The sequence below is a fragment of the Castor canadensis genome, chromosome 1, assembly GCF_047511655.1.
Source record: "Castor canadensis chromosome 1, mCasCan1.hap1v2, whole genome shotgun sequence".
Taxonomy (NCBI): Eukaryota; Metazoa; Chordata; class Mammalia; order Rodentia; family Castoridae; genus Castor; species Castor canadensis.
In genome coordinates, this window is record NC_133386.1 from 14,105,737 (window position 1) to 14,131,211 (window position 25,475).

At 36.2% G+C, this 25,475-nt stretch overlaps 1 protein-coding gene across 19 annotated transcripts in view; it reads left to right on the plus strand.

Moving 5' to 3' along the window:
• Positions 1-25,475, plus strand: part of Syne1 (spectrin repeat containing nuclear envelope protein 1) — a 437,993-nt gene that overhangs the window by 114,784 nt on the left and 297,734 nt on the right. For 16 of the 19 annotated variants that reach the window (XM_074072146.1, XM_074072138.1, XM_074072173.1 and 13 more), the window contains 7 exons: positions 2,450-2,557; positions 4,790-4,927; positions 6,134-6,298; positions 16,781-16,893; positions 17,424-17,592; positions 23,223-23,319; positions 23,784-23,986. In XM_074072146.1, coding sequence (XP_073928247.1) covers positions 2,450-2,557; positions 4,790-4,927; positions 6,134-6,298; positions 16,781-16,893; positions 17,424-17,592; positions 23,223-23,319; positions 23,784-23,986 — 993 coding nt within the window. Of the gene's footprint in view, positions 1-2,449; positions 2,558-4,789; positions 4,928-6,133; positions 6,299-16,495; positions 16,625-16,780; positions 16,894-17,181; positions 17,367-17,423; positions 17,593-23,222; positions 23,320-23,783; positions 23,987-25,475 lie in introns of those variants that run through there. The other 3 variants (XM_074072219.1, XM_074072233.1, XM_074072230.1) reach the window with 3 other exon arrangements.

The following is a 25,475-nucleotide window of genomic DNA, read 5'->3' on the forward strand; positions in this document are numbered from 1 at the left end:
AGCTTGTTAGGCATTCCTTTGCATGTACTTGTCTGTATGTACACATTACTTTTCATACCTTCACAATGTTAGCTCCTTTCCTTTCTAACAGAATGAATGACATGCATATTTGTTATTAAATGCTGTGATAGTCTAAGCCACCCCTGTGGGCTTGCCCACTAATCTTTAATTATATGAAAGCATCTCTTTTCCTTTTAACACTTAACAGCACTAACGAAAACTTTACACTAATTATGTTCAGTTTCTTGAAATGTGACATGGAAAATAAAAATAAAGTTAAGAGTTTATTTTTCTATCTTAAAATATTAAGCAGAAAATCACTGAACAAGGTAAGTATTCAGTTAATCAGTATGAGTTTCCTCACATCTGTTTTGCAAGTATTTAGATCAAAAATATTTGTGGAATGAATGCTTTTAAATTCTTGATCATATTCAAGTTTTGAGAGCTAGTCTATACTTTAGCTTTTCCATCCTTCTATACGTCATAGGTAGGCCTGTGGTTAAACATCTATCAGTGCAAAAAATTTTATGCCACCATTAGAACAGAATATCAGAAGTAACTAATTTCATGTCAAATATTAAAGTATTTCATGCTCCATGAAGCTTATGTTTATGTAAACATGACACAAAGATATAAATGTGCCTTTGTGCTTGTGAGAGAGAAAGAGAAGAGGAAGAAAGAAGAAAGTGGAGAGGATGCTGACAGTTAAGCCACTTGGTACTCAGATGGCTTCTGTAGGCAATAGTCCCCCATATCTTTTGAGTGCATGTGAAAATTAGCAAGTGAGACTCCAAATACTGTTTCATACCTCACTTTCCTCCTGGAAAGGAGAATGTTTAATATAAAAGTAGCTACATGTTTTCTCTTGTGCACCTTTCCAACCACCAGAAAAAGTCATTCAGTAAATGGACTTTAAGAAAGTTATTTTAAGAACATAATCCTCAGATGACTTCTCTAAGCAATTTCAATTAGTAACAAACAGCTGCTCCCAGGGGCAGTCCCAAATGTGTCTCTCTTAGAGGCTGCAGTGAAGCACCATGCTTTCTGTGAGGTTACAGTGGTACCTTGGAGATGTTCTTTAAATGTCCGAGGGCATTTTTTTCTCTGACTCATAAGAATGCATTAACAGTGCTTTTCTGGGCAAGAAAATCAACCAATAACAAAGTCTGTGCTTTGATTCTGTGCCCCTGACCCTTTGGAAGAGCATCTTGGGAAGAGCTGAGCCTTGCAGCATCTGGCACCAGTTACACATTGTCTTCATAACCACATTCCCAAGGAACCATTATTCCACACTCATGTTGAGTGATACTGAGTGCCAGGCCTGTGTTAGGCACTGGAGATAAAAACAAACATGAGAGATTTGTGATTTAGGGAAAAACACACAAATAAGGACCAAACACAGTGTGATGCCTTTGGTTGAATATTGGAGTTTAGATTGTTACACAATCATAGAGAAAGGTTCTCAGTCCTGGGTTCATCTGGACACTTGTTAGAGATGCAAATTCTTGGCCCTTGCTCCAGATTTACTAAATTGGAAAGCCTGGATGTATCTCTGTTTTATCACAAGCCCAGGTGTACTCTGAACTTTGAGAATCACTGGTATAGAAGAGAAACTCTGCTCTTAGACTTCTGGGTCACAGAAGTTTTCCAGAAGGTCTGGGGAGAAATGGAAAGACAAGTATTTAGGCATAAATACTTTCTGGTACTATTTGCAAGTACCAGAAAGTCATGTTAAATATATCTATGTTTATTTTGACCTTCTTGCAAGATATGAAGCCTTAATGGAATATTAGAATATTTAATCAGAGCCATTCTATGGCTCTGATTATTAATGGAAAAACTATACAAATGAATATTGGATGCATTCACTCAGTGACTGTCTTGGTAAATCTCTTGCAGGAACTATGTTGCAAAGGATCTAGGAATACTACATTGAGCAAGATAAATGTGTTTTTTCTCTACTTGGAACATATGACATTGAATATCACTTTAAAATAATAATATGGGCAATTTGTCCATTATTGTGACTGCAACTGCTTGAATTTAGTCAAAATTAATTCCATCCAGAACAGTCCCCTGGATTACCAATGACCTTGGGTTGGAAGCAAGCCCCAAGTCTATGTTTCCATTATAGCTCTTGCTCTTTCTAGTTTTCAATGTAGGACTTTCTGTTTGAACACATTTTCCTTATTAAGTTAGTCCTATAACTTAAGGGAACCCTAAGTTCCCTTAGTGTTAAGGGAGGAAGAAATGAGGTAAATAATTTCAGCAGTTAGGTAGATAAGTAAGACATTTTTCTAGAATTAGATTCATTTCTTACATGCCAAAAGGGGTAGGTACAAGGAGAAAGAAAAAATTTCAGACTATTAGTATGCATTAAATATTAAGTATAATCAACAATTAAATAAATTCAGTTACTAATAAATTTTTAATGTTTTCTGGTTTCCAGAGAGAAGACAGACTAATTTTGAAAGAAACAAAAGTTTGGATAGAACAATTTGAAAGAGATTTGACAAGGGCACAGATGACAGAATCAAATTTGCAAGATAAATATCAGGTAACATATAGAAAAAGATTTTGATTTTTCAAAAGTTTTCAGAGGTAAGACATATATGCCATTTAATCTATGATAAATTTTTCAAACTACATTAATAAGGAAAGCTTTTAGAGAAATAATATACATTATTTTGTTTGCATATAATTTGATAATCATATACCTATCTACATAGCTAGCTTTAAATTGCATCGTGTTTACAGTATGGCGCTCCAGGTGTCACTACTTGTACAGAATTCAGCCTTCTAGGTGATCAGAACAAACACATGAAGCCATTGTTTCTGTAGAATTCTTGGTTTCATAGTTGTCATCTGACCTAAAAATCCACTTGAATAGGTGCATAACTGACTTGAGCTAAACAAAAATACCATAAAATCAGCTAAATTCAACAGAGGATGGCACCATGAATACTCTGAGTGGGGCCATTCAGGGAATCAGTTTCTACTGTGACCTTCCCAGTTCAAAACTATTGCCCTCAAGTTGAGGTCACCATTGTTGTTGTCCCCAGGATCATTACACTGTCACTAATTGGTTTTCTGCTTCTAATTTTCACTTCCAAGACACAAAATCTTATAACAAGTTCCTCATTAAAAAATTTTGATTTATTTTACCCAGCATTGGCATTTCCCCCCTATTTAAAATATTAAAAACACTACTAAAATAGTTAGTGACAAAAGCTAAACATAATATATTCTGTGTTGTATTCTATATAAATATAAATTCTGTTATATTTCAGTCATTTGGGGCTACAAAAAATGATATGATGATGTGAGAGATTCAACATGGCAGACATCAGTATGATTTTATATAAACGTGTAAAAATGCCTCAACTCGGAAAAGCAATAAATATGTACTTGTTTTCATGCTTTGGAACACAATATAGTCTTTTCCCCTAAGTAAAATTTTCTTGGATGAGCTCTATTTTAAAATGATTAACCCAGTAAATTGAGAACAGAAATTCAAGAGCAGAGTGAATATACTTATTTAGTCCATTGGCGAGTTTTAGTTTTAGCACAAATCATTAAAGGAAATTGTAAGCTATAAAGTTACCTGTTATACCAGACGTTATTTTACGAAAGGAAAGCAAAGGATTAGACAAATGTAAAATGGAAACACCCTTTTTGGGTGAAAATTGATCATTTGCAGTTTAAGAACATGGCTATAGACTCTCTGAAATCTGCACATAGGGGAAATTTTCTTTGATCCTTGCATGTACTCAGCATTTTCTCCCAATTTAGCCTATTGGTTAACACTGTACTTTACACTTTTTCCAAGCATAGAATTTTGTGGAATAAGACTAAAGTTTGATTTTATTTTTTGGTATCTTTAAGTTCCATTAAGTTAGAGGGAATGGTAAAACTTTTATTCACCATCTCCCCCCAGTGTCCTTCATGTGAATTTGCATGTTTATAATTCTGAAATTCTTTTAGATGTGTTTCTACTGGATTCTGCAGGGCCATTCTGTTCTGTAACATAATTGCACATTTTAATGGTATTTTCAATTGATATTTGGACTTTGAATCACATTTTAGGATGTACTAATTTAATGTAAAATGTAAGGCTTTAAAATAGCTACTTGTTATGTTAGTGTTAAACTTATGATAAAGTCTACTTATTATAAGTTTATTTTAACCATTCAGTGACATATTTAATATTTTAATGTTATAAAATTAAAGGACTGATATGTAATTGAGGTGCCCTTAAAGTAAATATGTTCATCTAGGCCTTCTTGAGCACAAAATTAGGTATCTTTAATTAACATTATTTTGATATATGCAATTTCTTTTTGTAAATAGTTTTGTACTCTGAAGTAAATCAACTATCTTCAGTATTGCCATGGATTTATACATCTTTTTACTATTATTTCCTTACAAACATCAGCTGGTTGGCAAATTACTTAGGTAGAAATGAGAAATCACAGGCTTTAGTCCTGTCTTTTCTACTTGTCTTTGCTAAGTCACTTTGGGCTTCGCAATAGTAATGTATAGCTATGCCTTTGGGTAATAGAGAGAGTCAGAGAGAATAATATGCAGAAGGCACTGCACACAGGGTCAGTTTCAAGACTTGATGGAGGATAGCAGTTGTTAGTATCATATCCGCCATTAGTGTTATTTATTATCAACACATACATTGAGTGCTGGCCAAATGTAAAAGTTGTTATTGAGGAAATGTGATTTCCTTTGCTTTTGCTTTTTGTGATTCATTGTCCAGTCATGGTTGTTTTTCCTCTTTTAGTCATTTAAGCACTTCAGAGTTCAATATGAAATAAAAAGGAAACAGATTGAACAGTTAATACAACCGTTGCATAGAGATGGTAAATTGTCACTTGACCAAGCATTGGTCAAACAATCTTGGGACAGAGTGTCTTCCAGGGTAAGTTCCCCCACAATGAATTTCATTGGATTTTATGTACTTTAGTCAAGAAAATGTTCACCATCTTTTCCTACAGTGTTACTGTCCTGTTGCCATGGTCTGAGGTTAGAAAGTCTTAAATATAGGGGCACCTTTACCCTCCTATCAAGCTATCCTACTTACCAGTGGGAGTGCTTATTTTAACGGCGCTATCTTACCTTGCCATTGAAAGCCTAAACATGCTTCTGGATTACTTCTTGCCTTGCAAAACTTAGTTCTAGGTTGTTTAGAAGAGGGAGGTGACTTGTCATGTAGAAGAGTTCCAGGAATGGAGAGTCAAGCATGTCTTACATTTTGTAGCCATGTTTCATCAAGTTCCTGTGTTGACCTGCAATTGTATATTCAGCAATTAAAGCATCTCTTTTTATATGATCGTTCATGAATGTGAAGGAAAATCGCTCAACATCTTTCATACTAATGTCCTTCATCGAGCTTAAAGGCTATGATTTCAAATCCCTGCACCTCTTCTACCCTTAGTAGGAATGTTTGATTTGAATTTGTCATGTTTACTTTGATAATCTCATTTTTCCATTTACTCCATCAGTGAATCATGAAAGTTCCTAAGAATCTCAACCCATCTCACCTGACATTCCAGTAGGTCAGGAAATGGTGCTTGAGAATTGGGTAAAATGGAGAAATGAGCGGTTAGAAAAACTTACACTTGCAGAAGGTATCTTCAAAATTTATCTTCACCTGGTGCTAGAGCTGTTTAGAAAACCCTACTTTTTCTAGAGTTATTCTAATCATGAGGGAGGTTTTAACAGGATTCACATTTGACCACTAGGATACCCATTTATCTGATGGACTAATCACCACATCCTTTGAGCCTCTCTGCAAACCCAGTCTCTTTCCTTTAAGCAAAAGCCAGACTGAAAATCAGTGGATAATTTATGATATTCCCATAGAAGAAAATTGCTTACACTTCTCAATAATATCCTTCCATGTCTAAGATGTATTTTGTTTCCTCAAAAGTTGTGATATAATTTTCTTCCTCATCCTCAAAGCATCAAATTCAGCATCACAGATATTGGCTTATTGGATATTTATCAAATTTGCTTGCATTTGGTTAGTTTAAACATTATATGGACTTCAAATCACTTAGGGAAATTTTTGGCATTGTCTTCTGTTTTAGAGATATTTTATTTTTCTTCTTCTTTTTAATTTCAGCTCTTTGATTGGCACATAGAGCTTGACAAATCTCTTCCTGCCCCTCTGGGGACTATAGGGGCCTGGCTATACAGGGCAGAGGTGGCCCTGGGAGAGGAGATAACCATTCAGCAGGTCCATGAGGAAACAGCAAATACAATACAACGGAAACTTGAGCAGCATAAGGTAAAAATTCTGGCTGGAAAGCTTTTCACAAAATAGTCCTGTAGTCCTCTGGAGATGTCAGCTGATCAGAACCTCCAAACAACCATGCTATGTGATTCAGGGACTTCTTTCTTAGAAGGTCTCTCATTAGCCTTTTCCTTTCCTATACTACTAGTGACAATTCCAGTAGACTGACTTCCTGATATCTTTTCCAATAGCTCTGGGTTATTTTTTCATCTGTAGCTATCGCTGTTATTTCTGTTGCTATAAGGTATATTTTAAATAAAAAGATAAGTGACAGAGGCAAGGACTTAGGTAATAATGTGATTGGCCCTTGAAGCCACACTTCAATCCTGCCTCCATTCTCAAAGGAAGGCAGGTGAGAGTCTTTATGTCGTGATGCTGCGGGGTGGGGGTGAGGGAGTGGCAACCTTAGAGTGGTGGTATTTGGCTTTGATGACCTCTTAGTCAGTCGTTTGGAAGTTTTTCACCTAATGCATAGTCAGTTGTGTAAGTTCAAAAATACTTCTTTGTATTTTATATCAATGCAGACCTAACTCACTCAAGATGATATTTTTTGTTAATATCAAATTAATATAGTTCTACATTTTGTGCAACTGAATTTTTCTACCTCTTTCTCTGTGTCATGGTGGTTGTGTTGCATTGTATGTGTGGAAAGCAAACTGATCAATAGAAATTTCTACTCCTATAATTTCTGTCAAATTATTGATATATGTTTTTTACTTACCCCAAGTAAATAGATTATAATCTATTCTAGGCGAGATCATAAAGCAAATTCATGATAGATTTTGGTCATGTCTGTCTGGAAACTTATTTTTGGAGCTAGACACAGAAATGTCATGTCTGTTCAGTTCCTGACCCTTTAACTCACTGGGCTACAGCTCAATCAAGATTGACAGCCAGATGGTACAGTCAGCTGCAGACCTCACTCAAGGTCCTGCCTCCATTTATACTCGGTGTTTCCTTAGTCATACTCAGTGCCTTCAGACACTTTTACTTATTTTTATTTTTTAAGTTTTAGTTTATTTTTAATCCACATGTAATTATGTATATTTATAGGGTACAATGTGATACTTTAATACAGGTATCCATTGTGGAATGATCAAATCAGGCTAGTTAGCATATCTGTCCCCTCAAATATTTATTGTTTTTTGTGATGAGATCATTGTAAATCTTTTTTTTTTTCTTTTTTGCTCTAATGGGTATTCAGTACAGGTCCTTACACTTGTAAGCAAGTGCTCTACCACTTGAGACACATCCTATCCTTTTTTGTTTATGTTTTGTTTTTGAGACAGGATCTCCCTAATTTTCCCTGGGCTGACCTGAAACTTGTGATCCTCCTGCTTCCATCCCCTGAGTAGCTTGGATTATAGGCATTACAACCACATCTGGCTTTAAAATCTTCTCTTTTAGCTATTGTAAAATATGCAATATATGATTATTAAGTGTAGTCATCATGCTGCGCTATAGAATACCAGAAATTATTCCTCTTATCCTCATTATCCAATACTTCCCATTCCTTCCCCACCCTCCACCCCACCTCTGCTTACCTCAGGTAATTTCCATGCTCCAACATCTATGAGTTCAGCCTTTTTAGATTCCATTTATCAGTGAGATCAATCATATGCTACTTGTCTGTGAGTGCTTACTTCACTAAAAATAACGTCCTCTAATTTCATCCAAGTTGTCATATGCAACAGCATTTCCTGTTTTTTAATACTGAGTAGTTAGTATTCCATTGTGCATGATCCCACACTGTAAAACATTTTTTCATTTAAAAACACTGAGGTTGTTTCCATATCTTGGTTATTGTGAATAATGCTGGGATGATCATTGAAATGCAGCTCTTTGGTATACTGATTTCAATTTTCGGGGCATATAACTGGTAGTGGGATTACTGGAGTATATCTTAATTCTGTTTTTAGTTTTATGAGGAAGCTCCATACTGTTCTCCAAAATACCTGCTGTAATTTAGACTAGCTTCAACAGTGTATAAGGCTTTCCTTTTTTCTACATCCTCACCCACACTTTTGTTAATAGTCAATCTAACAGGTGTGAAGTGATATCTCATTGTGGGTTTAATTTACATTTCTCTTATGATTAAAGACATTGAACAATTTTATATGTAGATATTGGCTATTTGTTTGTCTTAAGACATACCTATTCTAGTCATTTGCCCATTTTTAATAGAGGTACATGATTTTTTTGTTACTGTAACTTGAGTTCCTTTTATGTTTTAGATACTAGACCCTTATACCATGTATGATTTGCAAATATTTTCTTCCAGTCTCTGGGTTATCCCTTCACTCTGTTGGTTGTTCCCTATGCTTTGCAGAAAATGTTTAGTTTGATACAATCTCCTTTGTCTGTTTTTGCTCTTGTGGATGGGTTTTGGGGTCATAGCCAAGAAATCACTGCTCAGACCAATGTCAGGCCATTTACATAGGGATATTTTCCTCTAATAATTTTATAGTTTTAGATCTTACATTTAAATCTTCAATCCATTTTGAGTTGATTCTTGTAGAAGGGATGAGATAAGGATCCATTTTCACTCTTCTGTATTTGAATATGCAGTTTACCCAATACTAATTATTGAAGGGACTGTCCTTCCAAAATGTAGAGTCTCGGCAGTTTTGTTGAAAATCAGTTGATAACAGGAGCGTGGGTTTATTTCTGAGCTCTCTATCCTATTTAATGGGTCGATCTACTCACTTTTAGTTTTACTAATTATCTCTTCATCCTTCCCTTTTCCCACCACTACCAACACACACAAACAAACAGGCAGAATTCCTTATTATCTGGCTTCTCAGATGTCAACATGACTGAGGGTTCTCTCCGTTTGTGTAGCTACACACATGATACACAAACACGAGCTGGGCGTGCTCTGCTTACCTCAGTTCTCAGGAGGCAGTGGGTAGAACTGTAAGAGAGCCAAATTTCAGGCTTCACATCTGAGGTCAAATTGCAAGAAGTTTTCCTGGGATAGAGCCAGGGTTAGGCTTCTTCACAGCCTAGAAACACCTGGGCCTGATACATCTTGAAACTCTCAGTATATTATAAAGAGAAAAAAAGTGCTAATCAGTGTTACACCAATAATAACACTTTAACAAACTCCCAGTTAAATATGTGTTACATACAATATTTTCTCTTCATGTAATACATGTAACAATTGAAACTACTTTAACTTTTGTGAATACTTTATACAAAAGAAGTCACTTGGAGTTTTAAGTAAAATGTAGAATGTGTATCAGTTGTGAGTTCAGTGTGCTAATTGGGCACAGGGACACAGGTGACAGACAAGTTCCAAGCATTTGAGATGCCTCCAAACTAAAGGCTTGAGAAACAGCTGTGTGTTTCTTGCTTATATAATTAAACTGATTCAAATATTCCACCATAGATAAATGGCCCTACAATGTAACTGTGCCATTTACTAGAAAAGAAAGATATTCTGTAATGGTTTTATTTTTATTATTATTTTTAAAAGTGATGTGTACATCAGAACATATTTTTTTTGCAAAGCAAAGTTTCTTATCTTTTCTATTTTCTGGATATGCAATGCTCAGCTATCTAGAAAAATAACAACAACCATAGCTGACTAGTACAGAGAATTTAACCATGTTTCAGTCCTAAAGACTTAATTTTGCTGAAACTTTACATAAAGGACACAAGATAGGTATTATTAGCCCCTTTAAATGAGTGAACTATAGGAAGAGAGAAGTTAGGTGATTTGCCCGAGGCCATGTGGCTGATAATCCCATTTGTTTTTTTTTTTTTTTCATTTTTCTTTTATTAGTCATATGTGCATACAAGGCTTGGTTCATTTCTCCCCCCTGCCCCCACCCCCTCCCTTACCACCCACTCCACCCCCTCCCGCTCCCCCCCTCAATACCCAGCAGAAACTATTTTGCCCTTATCTCTAATTTTGTTGTAGAGAGAGTATAAGCAATAATAGGAAGGAACAAGGGGTTTTGCTGGTTGAGATAAGGATAGCTATACAGGGCATTGACTCACATTGATTTCCTGTGCGTGGGTGTTACCTTCTAGGTTAATTCTTTTTGATCTAACCTTTTCTCTAGTTCCTGGTCCCCTTTTCCTATTGGCCTCAGTTGCTTTAAGGTACCTGCTTTAGTTTCTCTGCATTAAGGGCAACGAATGCTAGCTAGTTTTTTAGGTGTCTTACCTATCCTCACCCCTCCCTTGTGTGCTCTCGCTTTTATCATGTGCTCAAAGTCCAATCCCCTTGTTGTTTTAAGCCCTAAACTTTAAGGTCTGGACGGAACACGTGGGCAGTGATTACACTAATTAGTTTATTAGGAATAGTATTAGGAATAGTTTTGCTTTGGCAAAGTAAGGTGTTTAAATCTTAAGAGATCATAAGAGTGGCTATCAGACTTCACCCCCTTTAATCCATCCTTGCTGCTGTATCAACCCTACCTAGGTTACCTTCCCTCCTTTCTTGAGGATTTTATTTCCTGGATGACAATGCATGCCATCATGTTTATTGAGTTCTGTAGCCCATCGTGATCCTCTGAGTGTCTTGGCTTCTCAGTGCCTTCATCTCCTCATCCTCGGCAATCCTGTCCTATGCCCTACCCTTGCCATCGCTCCACCGTCCTACCCAACAATCACCAGCAGCGGCAATGTTAACCCTCCACACCACTTTGTCAACTGTGTCACTCTCCAGCCAAACAAGTCTTCATCCTTCTGTGCCCTATAATCATCAGTTTTATTGTCTTTTTTGTTCTGATCTCCATCCAATTCAATTTCATCATTTTCCTTTATACTTTGTTTAAATTCAGTATTTATATAAGTCATCGCTTGTGATTTATTTGCCTTGCCAATTGCCATTGTTTTGTCCCACTATCCTGGTAGAAACACAACACCGGTTAAGGCCCACCCTCTGCCTCATTCCTGTCCACACACAGGCAGCTATGGTGACTGGAGAACCTGCTCTCCCCCCGCAAACACACAATGACTAACCCAAGTAGGCCTGGCGATCACAAAGCTTTTCCTGACTCCACTCCATCTTCATTCCTGGGACAACTATTTTGTACTTCATCTCCGCAAACCTTCCACACCTCCTCCCCATCCTCACTCTTAGCTGATGACATTGCTTCCTATTTCTCTGAGAAAAATAGAAGCAATCAGAAAAGAATTTCCACAAGCTCCCACGATCGCATCAACCCACTTACTTGCATCTGTGCCCAAATACTCAGTCTTCACTTCTGTTACTATGGACGAACCATCTGTGCTCCCAGCTAACCACCTTCTCCTCTCATGTGCAATGGATCCTATCCCCCTCCTTCCTTTGCTTTTTTTTTTTTTTGATCTCTTTCTATTGGACTTTTTCTCTCCAAATATAATATGCTGTTATTTCTTTCATCTTAAAAATTCTCCTTCTTAACCTTACTTAGCTTTCCAGCTACTGTCCAAACATCCCCTTGCTTTAACAGAAAAGCTTTTGAAAGAGTTGTTCATGTCTCATTTGTATTTCAAAACTCTCTTCTCCCCATTCCAACAAAGCTTTTCTTTATGTGTTCACCATGCCAAGGTGACCAGGGTTCACCTTGTTCCTCAACCAACAGCCAGTCCTCTTCATTCACAGATATCAGAAACCTTTTACGTAACCATTCTGCATCCTTGAGACACTCTTCGTTTGGTTTCCTAGTTTTCTTCCTACAACCCCAGCTGTACCTTTCTAGACTTTCTTATTTTTTTCAACAAATTTTTTTGCTAAGTGCAAAGCAGTATTCTAGATGTTTGTACCAAATACCATAAGCAAGTCAGATACAAATCCCTGACCTTATGTGACTTGTCTTCCAGTGGGAGGAGACAGGTAAAAAATAATAAACCTAATAAATGAATAAATTTAGGTTAGAAGACAAATAGTCCAGGGAATATTAGGTGAGGTTGCAATTTTTATAGAGGAGTCAGTGAGGCCTCACTCACTGGAAAGATGACATCAAACAGACAAGCACATTTTACCTCAAGGCTTTTACCCTTGCAATCTCTCTCTGGAATGTTCTCTTCCCACCTGTATTCCAATTTCCTTCTTCCTCATCTTCACTGAAAAGCCCATTCTTAGTCAATCTTTTCCTGGCTGCCTCCTTCCTGTTTGATGTTTCTTTTCAGCATTTATCATTATCTCAACTGTCACCTATCTTTATCTTATTGATAGATTTTCTTCACTGTAATGTCCACTCCATAAGGGAAAGAATTATTGTATTACTGTTTTCTTTTTTACTATATCCCCATATTCGGGCTCTCAAAATTTTAATTGGGTCAGTATTACTAATTCATACTTTCTAGGAATTTGTCCATTTGACAAAGTCTTCAAAATCATTGGCATAAATTGCTCAAAATAGCCCTAAAATTGTTCCTTCTGTGTCTGTGCTCAGTAACCTCATTTTCCCCCAATGCTGTTTGTTCATAACTTCTCATTTTTTTCTCAAACTTCAGTGCTATTTATTTGACCTGTCATGTCCTGATCATCTTTTCCCATCCATTTTCTTCCCAGAAGAATAACTGTGTTTTCCCAGGCTGTTGTGTGGGAATAAAGTATGGAAGGCATAGAGGGAGGAGATAGGATATTGTTTCAATAATCCAGGTTGAGTGGCTTGACCCCAAATGGTAGCTGTAGACATTGTAAGAAGTGGTTAGATTCTGAATATATTAAATATTGACTGTAAAGGAAGAGGTGTCACAAATGACTCTAAGATTTGGGGGCTGAAGGACTGGATAAAGGGAGTTTCCATCAGTTGAAATGGGGAAACAATGAAGCCAGTTTGGGAGGCAAGATCAAGTGTCAGTTTTGAAGCAAGATGAATCTTCTCATCTAAGTTGCTAGGTCATGTAGGCAGTAGATGATAAAAGCTCAGGAAGGAAGCATAGGCTGGAGATAAAAATGCAGAGGTATTGGTATGTGGAAGAATAGTTAAAGCTCTGAGACTGGAGAAATTAAACAAAAAGCATAAACAGCAAAGAGGAAAGGATCGGGGACTGACTCCTGAGGGAATCCAATATTACACAACGTAAAAGTGCAAAATGAACCAGCAAGAATCTGAGAAAGAGCAGCCAGTAAGGCAGAGGGATTCCAGCTATGGTATCTCAGAACCTAAAGGAAGCAAGTGTAGTGTGGACAAGGTGTTTTCAGTATAATAGCAGTGATCCTTTTAAAATGTAACTCAGATCATTTCACAGTTCTGCAAAATTCCCTGTCTCCCATCTACTCAAAATAAATGGCAAAAGTTCTTAGACCTTTCTGCAGTCCTTCCCCTCCCTCCCTTACCTGCAACCTGCCATCCTTCTTGCTGCTTTTACCCCATCTCAGTCATGGAGGGAGGTTGGTAATCCCCAGAGTAAGGTAAATTTCACAGTTTTTCTCTGTAGTTCTATCAGATTTGCGTATGTGTTTTGATGTTCACTAGGTATATTCAAACTCGGAATTAATATATATCTTCTAGTAAGTTGAAAGTTGCATCCTTAAGCAATTAATTACTTTTAATGGTTTCTGTTCTGAAATCTCTTTTGTTTGATATCAATACATGTATACTAGCTTTCTTTCCGTTAACATTTGCCTGACAGGTTGTTTTCCGTTCTATTAATTTCAGCTTAGCCATGTTATTAATGGTTATATGTGTGTCTTGTAAGGAGCAAATGGTTTTATTTTGTTTGTTCCTCTACTCTGACAGTCTCTGTCTTTTAACCAATGATTTTTTAAATAAGAACAACATGGCGTTTTGCTAGTTTGAGATAAAGATAGCTATATAGGGAGATTCCTAGCGTTGCTTCCATGCACTTGTGTATTGCAACCCACGTTTGTTCATCTCTGCCAGACCTCTTCACTACTTCCTAGTCCCCTTCCCATAGTGGCCTCTGTCAGTTTAAGATTACTGTATTTGTTCCTATACAGTGAGCACATCAACCATATTCAAGTTTTTGGTTTCCTTCCTTTGCCTATCCCTCCTGCACGCAGCTTCCTCTTAGTATGACCAGTGTCCAATAATATTACTGCATTTGTTTTAGGTCTATAATCCACATATGAGGGAGAGCATGTGATTTTTGGCCTTCTGAGCCTAACTTAGCTTAAGATGATGTTCTCCATTTACCTGCGAATGACAAAATTTCATTCTTCTTTGTGTCTAAGTAAAATTCCATGGGTATAAATACCACATTTTCTTACTCCATTCGTCAGTAGTGGGGCATCTTGGCTGTTTCCATAACTTGGCTAATATAAATAGTGCTGCAATAAACATGGGTGTGCAGGTGCCTTTGTAGTAACCTGACTCACATTCCTTTGGGTACATCCCCAGGAGTGGGATTGCTGGATCATATGGCAGATCTATGCTTAGTTTTTTAAGAAGCCTCCATATTGTTTTCCAAAGTGGTTGTACTACTTTACATTCCCACCAGCAGTGTATGATGGTTCCTTTTTCCTGCATCCTCTCCAACACTTGTTGGTGGTGGTATTTTGATGATAGCTATTCTAATAGGAGTGAGGTGGAATCTTAGTGTGGTTAATTCCTAATTGTAAAGTATGATTGTCCTTGAAATTTAACCATAGATATTTAACAAAATTAAAAACTAATCAATAGCTTAACTTCCTCTTAAATAATGTAAGAATTAACAATGCATTTGCCTTCTAAGTGAAACACTGTCATTGTCAAGTATTAGATGGCTGACATTTTTCTAATGCCATGAATTTTCTGCTGGTTCTCACTTATGGTGGCTTGTTTCCTGTGGTTTGGGATACTTTCTCCTTCCTATTGTATTTGCTTTCCATTGGGCCATGTTAGCCCTCACTGTGGGTCCTGGATACATGGAGAAAAATCACCTTGTTCATATTCCATGACCCAGTCTCCTGCAGTGTTGAGGCAGATGCTTGCTCAGGCCAATCTGACTTTTTGAATTTGTTTTTGCTCTTTGATCCAATTTGAGTCACATTTTACTAAGAAAAGGAGAACTAAAAGAATTTTATTTCCTATGACCCCAGCAAAATGAATTGAAATCATGTTTTTCTCAGCATGTAGTCATTTCAGCTGTAGAAGTTCCTTTATACATATGTGAAGATGTTTTTGTTTGTTCTGATTTTTTGTAAAGACTTTTTCCAATGTACTAGATATTAACTGTCAGGTGTATAATAAATCAGAGCTAGCATGGTGGTGGCTCCAAGTTTGTCCTGCACTCACTTGGCAGGAGTACCAGACAAGATACTCAGTGTACTGTAAAGGAGGTAAAGGGGCTAAAATGTTCACCATCAATAGCTGCTTTAAGAACAGACCTCTGTCCTCTCATGGTCAGCTCTTGGTTGCTCAGAGTACCCTCCATCTGGTATAAATGACTTGTGAATATGTAGTTACCTATAGACAATGAGTGTAAGCACAATCATAGCAAAATATATCAGGAGAGAAATAGTTTAGGCTTGAGATTTTCAACAATGTCACGATGTCATTTATGTGAATAAAACATATGAGCCTTAAATTTTTAATTTACAACAAAGAGCTTTCATTTATCCCTTCCCTCAAGTGTGTCTTTGGGATTTAAGATATTTTTACTTTTTTCTCCAGTTCATTCACTAAATCCTGGTTTGAGAGAAATTATTACTTTTCATTTGTCATATAGGTGAGCTAACATGTCTTACTTCTCAATGAGTGATACACTATTAAGTGTTTATTGTGCTATTCGGACTAAACTCCAGAAAATATGGCATAAATTTATTTTTACCTCGTTCTTTTCTTGCTTCCTTGTGAGACATGGTGAAAAACATGTTTTTTTTTTTTAATGTATAAATAAGGTTTTGGATGGTGAAAAGTGTAGCAAACAAATCAAGGAAGATTCAAATTAACCTAAAAATGGACAGGAGTTCTGTATAGTTGATAAAGAATCTTTGTAAACATCACATTTGATCTTCCCATGGTGTTTTTTAGGCAACATTCCCTGCACTTGTTGGAATTTTTCTTAAAGATGTTTTCAAAATATATTATAATCAAATCAGCTTCCTTTAGATGGCAAGCAAATATTACTTAAAATAGCCTGCACACAATCAAAATAAAACAGCAGTAGAGATTCTAATATCTTCTACCAATAAGGGGTTAAATTTGCTATGTTTAGTTTTCAGCTTTTAAAAACTAGCATATCTAAAACCAAGGAAGGAGAAAAGTGCTTAAGTCATTGTTTAAAGCAGTCATTACATTTTCCTTTGGATCATGTACCTTTAAAATGTCTGAATGCATTGCTGTGAAGTGTCATGTGTGTTTAAAAGATGCCGTAATTATTAGCACAGCTCCAGCATGGTGTTTTCCATACAGGCACGGACTCCTGCTCAAGGTAAAAGCCAGTGACAGGCACCGGCTGCGTGTGAAGGTGGCTGCAGGAACAAATTTTTGAATACATTGACTCATCGGTGCAGCCTGAAATTATGCTTCCCAACCTCCTGTGAACATGGTTCCTCATTTTTTATTTTTTTTTTAAATTGTGTCTTAGGATCTGCTTCAAAACACAGATGCCCACAAAAGAGCATTCCATGAAATCTACAGGACCAGGTCTGTTAACGGGATCCCAGTGCCACCTGATCAACTAGAGGACATGGCCGAGAGGTAAGAGAATGTCTAGATTTATATAGTGTTTTTGTATGCTAGGTGGATGCTTTTTACATTCTTTTCTTTCTTATGAATTGTTACTGTATTTACAGAGATGCTAACACTTGGTAAATGAAAAGTGGGTGCCCACAACACATGCTAAGAATACCAACATTCTAATATATTGTGAGCTATATAGAGCGATCCTGAATGCTCCCACAGCCTGGAAACCACAGAAATGGTTTCTTCATGGGCTGTATTTTTATTCAGTACTGTAAGGAACATTATGTAATATTGCAAAAACAGCTTATAAAAGAAACAGATGAGAGATGTGTTGGTGGGGAGGAGAACTAAATCAACAACTTCCATCAATCCTCTTTTGCCTTTAAACCCAGAGCTAGCAAAGGAATCAGATCCCCCTGATGGTGACCAGTCAGAGTTTTGAAGACCCCATGGCTGCATGTATTTAAGACTGATATGGAAGGGGTTAAGTAAGCCTTGCTCTGTTACTATTAGTTACATTCTCTTTTATTCTGTTTCATTTCTAGGTTTCATTTCGTTTCCTCTACATCAGAGCTACACCTAATGAAAATGGAATTTCTAGAATTAAAGTACCGTCTGCTCTCACTGCTGGTTCTTGCAGAGTCGAAGCTGAAGTCTTGGATCATCAAGTATGGGAGACGGGAGTCCGTGGAGCTGCTTCTGCAGAACTACATCGTGAGTCCCTGCACTTTTCTTCCCTGCAGAGAAGTTTCATCTTGAATTTAAACACAAAGATACCAAGGTGTAAAATGGGTTAGATCTAAGATTATAGAATTTTCTCAGTCATCTGAAATATAGACCTGTATTCTTTGGAATTTTTTCTTCCAAACTCTGACTTTAGAAAGGTTTTGAGTCCAACTTAATTATACCTTTGAAACTAATTATGGTGCTTAAAGATTGTCTTTATGCCTCCTAAATTCCACTTGTGGATAATTGCCACAATTTTCATTTGTCTCCATGGGGCTGTCTACTTTTTTTAGATTAGGTCGGCGTGTCTTTTCCCTGGTCACCACTGTCCTTCCTTGTTTTATATGCAAATCCAGACAGAGTCTCTCTCATGTGTGTGTTATTAATACAGATAGTCCTGTATCTAGTATATTGACCCTGCATGAAATGGAAGAACTCGGGTTGTTCTATGGCAGCAGTTCCATGTATGTATAGTTAGTGAATTATATTTAGTAAAGACAATTTACCAAACATGCTCCCCTCCAAATTTATCTACAACACAAATTTGCTCATAAAATTAATGTTAATAGGACATGTCAGTCTTGTACTGTTTCATTATGTTTAAACACAAATTCTGAATGATAAATCAATGAACTTTTAAAATATAAGCTCATTATAAGCTGATTAGTCACAGTGGCTCAAGAATAAGTTGAGCCTGAATATGTATTAAAGCCATATCTTTACTGGCGTGCCTTACAACCATAATCTATTTTGCTACATTTTAATTTCATTTTTTAAGTGATGTGTGAACATGTATTTAAAACAAAAAAGAATTTAACTGGTTTACAGTAAAATTTTTGTCTAGATTTACTAAAATTGTCTCAGAAACATTTGTCGAAAACTGTGAAATGTATTATGATTTGTTCCTTTATTCATTTGGGGTTATTTTGGAAAGTAACAAAAGATCCATTTTTAAAAGTTCAAGCAATTACATGAGTCCCTTGAATGTTAAGTACATATATGCTTGTATTTTCAGGTATAGTTATGCAAATGATGTGCTCAGAACCCAGGAGTTAATTATACAGGATCCATTCTTTGCTCTAGCTATTTAAGAACAGCCAATCAGATCAAATTCAAATAAGACTCTTTCACTAGCTCAATGTTCCAATACAGTGATGTTAATAATTCTCTTTGAACTTCTGAGAGGATATATTAATAGAGAATTGGCATTAATTATAAAACCTTACTACTTCCTGCCTTCTGCATAAAGTTAGAGTTCACTAAGCTGCTCATTTCAAACTGCTTTGAAAATTTCACAATTATTTCTAAAATTACTACTTACCCTACATACACAGCATGCTTTAATGAACATCCCTAATATTCTCATAGCCTAGTGAAGAATACCTAGTTAATGCTTGCACTTCTTTTCCACACAAGGTTGTCAGGTCCTTTTTCATTTAACAGTTTTAGTAACTGAGTATTGAGTTTTTCATTTTTCATCCCAGTGAAGACCCCACCATGTGGGCTGTGCTTTTTGAATTGTTTTATGACACTAAGAGGAGGAGCCCTGGAGCTTTGAAAATCCAAGTCATGTGTTCCAGATGTGGAGTTGGGATTTGAATCCAAATCTTTCCAAATTAAAGATCTTTGCACATGGGTACTTACTAAGTAAATGATTAATGGAAAAAATTTCCTTAAAAAAACAAAATATCTCGTATCTTAGTGTACAAAAGAATGTTGTTCACATAAATGTTAGTTCTAATATTGGTCCATGTTTGGTAATATTTTACTCCTACACACTGTAGCAGTTATCACTGTTGCTTTTATGTGGTAGGCAGCTTGGTATGGCATTAGGACAGAAATTTTGAAGCCCAGCCTACCAGTCACAGAATGTGTGTTGGACTCATGGTTCTGTGACTTACTACCCACATGACTTTGTGAATAACTTAATTTTGGAAGACTAAATCTTTCTCAAGTTTTTAATATGATGATGATAATAATTACAGAATGATAGGAACTTTTCTGAGGAACAAAAACTGATAGGCACCACTCTCCTATGTCACATCCCATAGGACTTTTGTCATGATTTTGGAGTTTTAGGGAAAATCATTCTCTATAGAACAGACCATTTGAAAGATCATGAAGACCTTTCAACAAAATTGTAAAGTCAGTTGCTTGAATGTAATCCTTTCCTTGGTTACTTAATAAAATATATTGTAATTAGTTACACGCTGTTATATTATCTAATGGAATGGCCATGAGAGTCCATAATTATTTTGTCCTTAGTCTGAATTTTTTTTAATTTTTTTGTCGCAATTATTAATTCAATCTTAATCAACTGCAAACAAAAAAAGAGGATGCATGCTTTTAAGTGTTAGAGAATTAGAAACTCTGCTTCCCACCAAGCCACCAAGTGTTCAGCAGATGTTGGGAAATACTTGAGAATGCTTGCTATGGATTAAGTTAGGCCGTGTGCTATTGGTAAGTGACTACCTACAGTAATGGGAATCAGAAGGCAATTGATTTGATCCTTGCTGCTGAAATTGTTGAGATCTTGTCAGTTATACATGCTTCTATTTCACTATGGAAAAGATAAGTTAATGTTTCAGCCTTTCATATAAAAGAAAAGAAGAGCTCTTGGAATTGTGGACTATAGTAATGTGACTATGTATTTCACTATTTATAATTATTTTAGCCATAAAAATAGACAATCATCATGAAACTACTCCTTAAACTGATTTAAAAAAATCTTAGCCAGGTGCTGGTGGACACACCTGTGATCCTAGCTTCTTAGGAGGCTGAGATTGGGAATATCATGGTTCTAGGCCAACCCAGGTAAAAAGTTTTCCAGACCTGTCTTAACCAATACCTAAGCATGGCGGTGCACACGTCTCTCTTTCCATTGATAGCGAGAAACTTAAAATAGGACTGAGTTCCAGGTGGTCTGGGCAGGAAGCAAGAACTTTTCTTCAAAATAATGACAACATAAAAGCATGGAGTTGTGGCTCAAGCTATAGAGTGCCTGCCTAGCAAGTGCAAAGCCCTGAGTTCAAATCCAAGCACCACCAAAAGAAAAAGAATCTTATATTACATGGTTTATCTCCTTTTGAATGAAATTAATGAGCTTTTAATTTATTATATCTATACTTATCTTGTGAGAGTAGAAATTTAGTCACTTTTACCAATATTTTTAATTTAGTAGCATAAGAGCTATCTTTTCTTGAAGTACAATCGACTTTAAAATCCAATGACTAATGTAGCTTCTTTGTTGAACTTGATATCCAAGTTTCAGCCTAATTTTTAAAGAGGTAAAGTAACCTAGCATTATTACTTAAAATACACATGACATTTGTTTCATGTTTTTCTGAGAGGTATGTCTCAGAAAATTGAAAAAAGGGGACTTACCAGCTCTCCTTTTAAGGTAGTTCTACTAAAACAATTCATGTGCTAAGTGAATTTACTTCATATTCAGCAAAGAGAGGCCAAGTCACATGTAGTAATAAAAACTAAATTATCAAATGAGACTATCTTCTTCTGAAAATTAATTACCTAGCTTTTTAAATGGGAAAGCTCAAAAACAAAGAATCCCTATAACTTTTATAAAATTCTTAAAACACCCTACCCAACCCTTGGACCAAAAGCAAATCTGGAAATAAGCTTTATTTTCTTAGTCATTTGTAATTACTGTGTCAACCCTCCAGCAAAAGCATGTCAAGTCTTCCTGTCCACCGCACCTGTTTCCATTTCTCTGACACAGCAATTGTTTTCCCATTAGCTTCTTAAAATTTGTACCAAAACTTATCAAGACTATTTTTTAAACTTTGTCATATATAATTATTTCTACAATTTCTTAAACAGTGTCTTGAATTTTCCATTTTTTTTTAACAAACTGTGACTTACTTATTTGGATAAATTATTCATGATTTAAATTCCACTAAATTACTGTTTCCCCAACTGGATAGTAGAAAGAGGACATAGGTGAGATGAGGAATTAGCCAGTCTACTATTGCCTTACTCCAGTCCCCCCAAAAATAGTGAGGCCTGTTAAAAATTACTGACTAAAGTACTATTCATGGAACCTCCCATTCCATGTAATTCACAGCTTTCTCTCTTCACTTTTTTCCTGGAGAATACTTAGTTTATAAGTAAATGCTTCATAAACATCAAATGATTAACAATTATTTTATTTATAATGTTTTACAATTTTATCTTGAAAGCCTATCAAGCAACTATTTTATTTATTTATTTATTTATTATTTTTTAATTACTCATATCTGCATACAAGGCTTAGGTCATTTCTCCCCCCTGCCCCCACCCCTCCTTTACCACCCACTCCGCCCTCTCCCTCTCCCCCCACCCCCTCAATACCAGGCAGAAACTATTTTGCCCTTATCTCTAATTGGGTTGAAGAGAGAGTATAGCAATAATAGGAAGGAACAAGTGTTTTTGTTAGTTGAGATAAGGACAGCTATACAGGGAGTTGACTCACATTGATTTCCTGTGCATGTGTGTTACCTTCTAGGTTAATTCTTCTTGAACTAACCTTTTCTCTAGTTCCTGGTCCCCTTCTCCTATTGGCCTCAGTTGCTTTTAAGGTATCTGTCAAGCAACTATTTTAATGGATTCAAATCATAGGAGCTCATTCTACTACTAAAGAAATGAAAGACGCTTTAGCCATATGTTCTCAATTATAATTACACTGATTTTCAACTTTATAGTAGTAAGAATAAGCATGGGAACAGGAGTTATTTTATTATTTCGGCATTAATAATAATAAAAATTCAGCTCTACACCAGTGGCTCATACCTGTAATCCTAGCTACTTAGGAGGCTGAGATTGGGAGGATTGCAGTTTGAAGCCAGCCTGGACAAGTAGTTTATGAAACCCCATCTCTAAAATAACAAAAGCAAAGTGGGCTAGAGGTGAGTCTCAAGTGGTAGCAGATCTGATTTGCAAGCACAAAGCCCTGAGTTCAAACCCCAGTTCCACCAAAAAGAAAAAAAAAAAGTTTACCTAAGAACTTTCTGTGTTCTCAATTTTACTGTATACATTTGCTGAGACTGGTTTTTTATTGCATATGTAAATTACATACAGATATGGATGTCAGTATATGGTACTTGTGTTTTTATAGAAAGTAATTGGAATATAAGACCATCAATAACATGGATATCATATATAATTATTTTAAATTTTTTTACTTACTTTTTATTTTAAGGGAAGTGTTTGTATACTGTCATTCATTTATAATCTAAAGTCCCTCAAAGCAGTCATTGGGCTACTGTTCAAAGAAGAGACTCCCACAATTTGAACACAGTGGGACTCCACAATGTGTGCTTTCTATGTGTTAGGCACAAATTCTCTGTGGAAACTTCTGTCCTTTCAAAAAAGCAAATCCTTGGGTGGTGAAGAAATATTTTCTCAATCCAGTCTGAGTTAGAATTGGAATGGGATCAGTATTTATGCTCAGAACAACCTGAGGTTATTTGTGGCAGTGGAATTAATTCTGTACTTTGCAGAAGAGTTTGGCTGGCAAATTTGGGTAAAATATCCACATATCTGCATGAAGATAATTGACTTTGACATCTGTACACAGGCCTAATCTCTGCAATCTTCTAACTGACCATTCTTCCTTTTTCTAGTCTTTTATAGAAAACAGTAAGTTTTTTGAACAATATGAAGTGACATACCAGATCTTGAAGCAGACAGCTGAAATGTATGTTAAAGCAGATGGCTCAGGTAAAACATAATACAGAATTCTTTGTGGTGCTGTCAGAGAAGAGAACAGGGACTAGGAAAGGACAAAATAAGCATTTGTTTTTCTATGTTGCATTTTTTTTTTTGGTGGCATTAGGGTTTGAACTCAGGACCTCATACTTGCTAGGCAAGCACTCTACCATTTGAGCCACTCTCCAGGCTCTAAATTGCAATTTTCAACCTAGTTTCAATTCTAAGGATTAATGACAAAAAGAATTGAAATGACTTGAATATCATAGGTAAATGAGAGCTTAGGTTAGTGTTAAGACATAATTTGTGAAATGTGTTTTGTCTTCAGTTTGTCCATATGCCTGTCGTAATTGTTGTAATTGAACTTCAGCATTTGTGATTGATACTAAGGCACACCAATGTATAAGATCATAGGAAAAAAGCATAGAGGATTTTAAATGAAAAGCGAGGATTGGAACTGGTTTTATCTCCTTCAGTGGAAGAAGCTGAGAATGTGATGAAATTCATGAATGAGACCACTGCTCAGTGGAGGAACCTCTCGGTGGAGGTGAGGAGTGTGAGGAGCATGCTGGAGGAGGTGATCTCCAACTGGGATCGCTATGGCAACACCGTGGCTAGTCTTCAAGCCTGGCTGGAGGATGCAGAGAAAATGCTAAACCAATCAGAAAATGCCAAAAAGGTAAGAGAGTTTCATATCAAAGAAAAAAGACAGGATGTGAATTTAGAAAGGAGAGATGTTTTTACAGCATAGTTCTCTCTAGGGGCTGTTATAGATTTGCAAGTATGACTCAGGAGTTCTCACTTTTCCTGAAAAGTTGCATTTCAGGTTATTAAATTATTTTAAGGCAATAAATGCTGGCTAATTAAAGTTCTGTTGAAACAGTTCCCTATCTGATCAGTCCAGCATTCAACTTTCGCATTCAGAAGATAGACAGGCAGCCAAATCCCACAGGCATCAGAGGATACTTTGCTCACTCTGAGGTCTGTACAGGAAGGGCTCCTGGAGGGCCCAGCTATTGTCATTTAAGAGAGAATGAAAACAATTTTGGATAGCATAGTAATAAACCTGTGTGGCAACATGCACGCAGTGTATATTTTTATCTCTTTAAATATGCTTTTTGGGATTTTATCAACTCTCAGTCAAGTGTCTCATTCTGCATAGAAGTGATTTCTTTTTCACAAGTTACAAGTATGTGTGTGTGCGTGGGGGGGTCATTGCATTTCTTTAATACCAATTATACATAAGTATCAAATTAAATGAACGGGGTTACACACACACACACACACACACATCTTAAGGGAAGCCAGATATTTTCACATGGAAAATCAATTTATATGTCAAAGACATTAAAATGGCAAGCTTCCATGAAGAAGTAAAATACAAACACTACAGTGAATTACTCCTAATTGGTTCATCTGTTATTGTTTGTACAAGTAGATACATCATTTTTAAATGTTCTCACTCTTTATCTTATGGGTTAAATGTTCTCATGTAGTTAGAAAAGGCAATAACTTTGTATTCACATAGTCTGTAAGCAGACCAACAGGGCGCTAGCGATATTCTGTATGTTAATTTGATCCAAAGGATGTAACAACCAGAAACAGAAGCGTTCTCATCTATTTAAGTAGGAAATCCTCCCACTCATGGCTTATGAAATGGAGTTTGATTTAATCTTTGGTTTTTACTGTGATGTGTGTGTGTGCATGTGTGAACACATGTATTTAATTTGAAATGAGTTGGAAACTGTTTCATTGATAAGCATTTATCCTTAAGCAAATAAGAAAAGATATTAGTGTATCAAATACTTAAATTAAAAATTGTTTTCCTTTGATGTTTATCTCCACAGTTCTTAATTATTTTAATATGGCATATATTCAGACTTTAAAATAAAAATTGACAGATCAAAAATTTATTTTAAAAAATTTTAAATAAAGTTATATATTACTTTAACATAGCATGCTTCTTACATGACGTCAGCACTGCACAAGTCTCTGACACTTATGGAAATTGATTGCTCTTTCATCTATAAAATGGGGATAAGAAAATGGTCATCAAGTTTTGTTTTATCTTCAGCAAAAGACATGCCCTAGGTGTTTTTATAAAAGGATGCCCAGAGCCAGGCATGGTGCGGGCACCTGTAGTCCATGCATTGGTGAAGTAAGCAGGG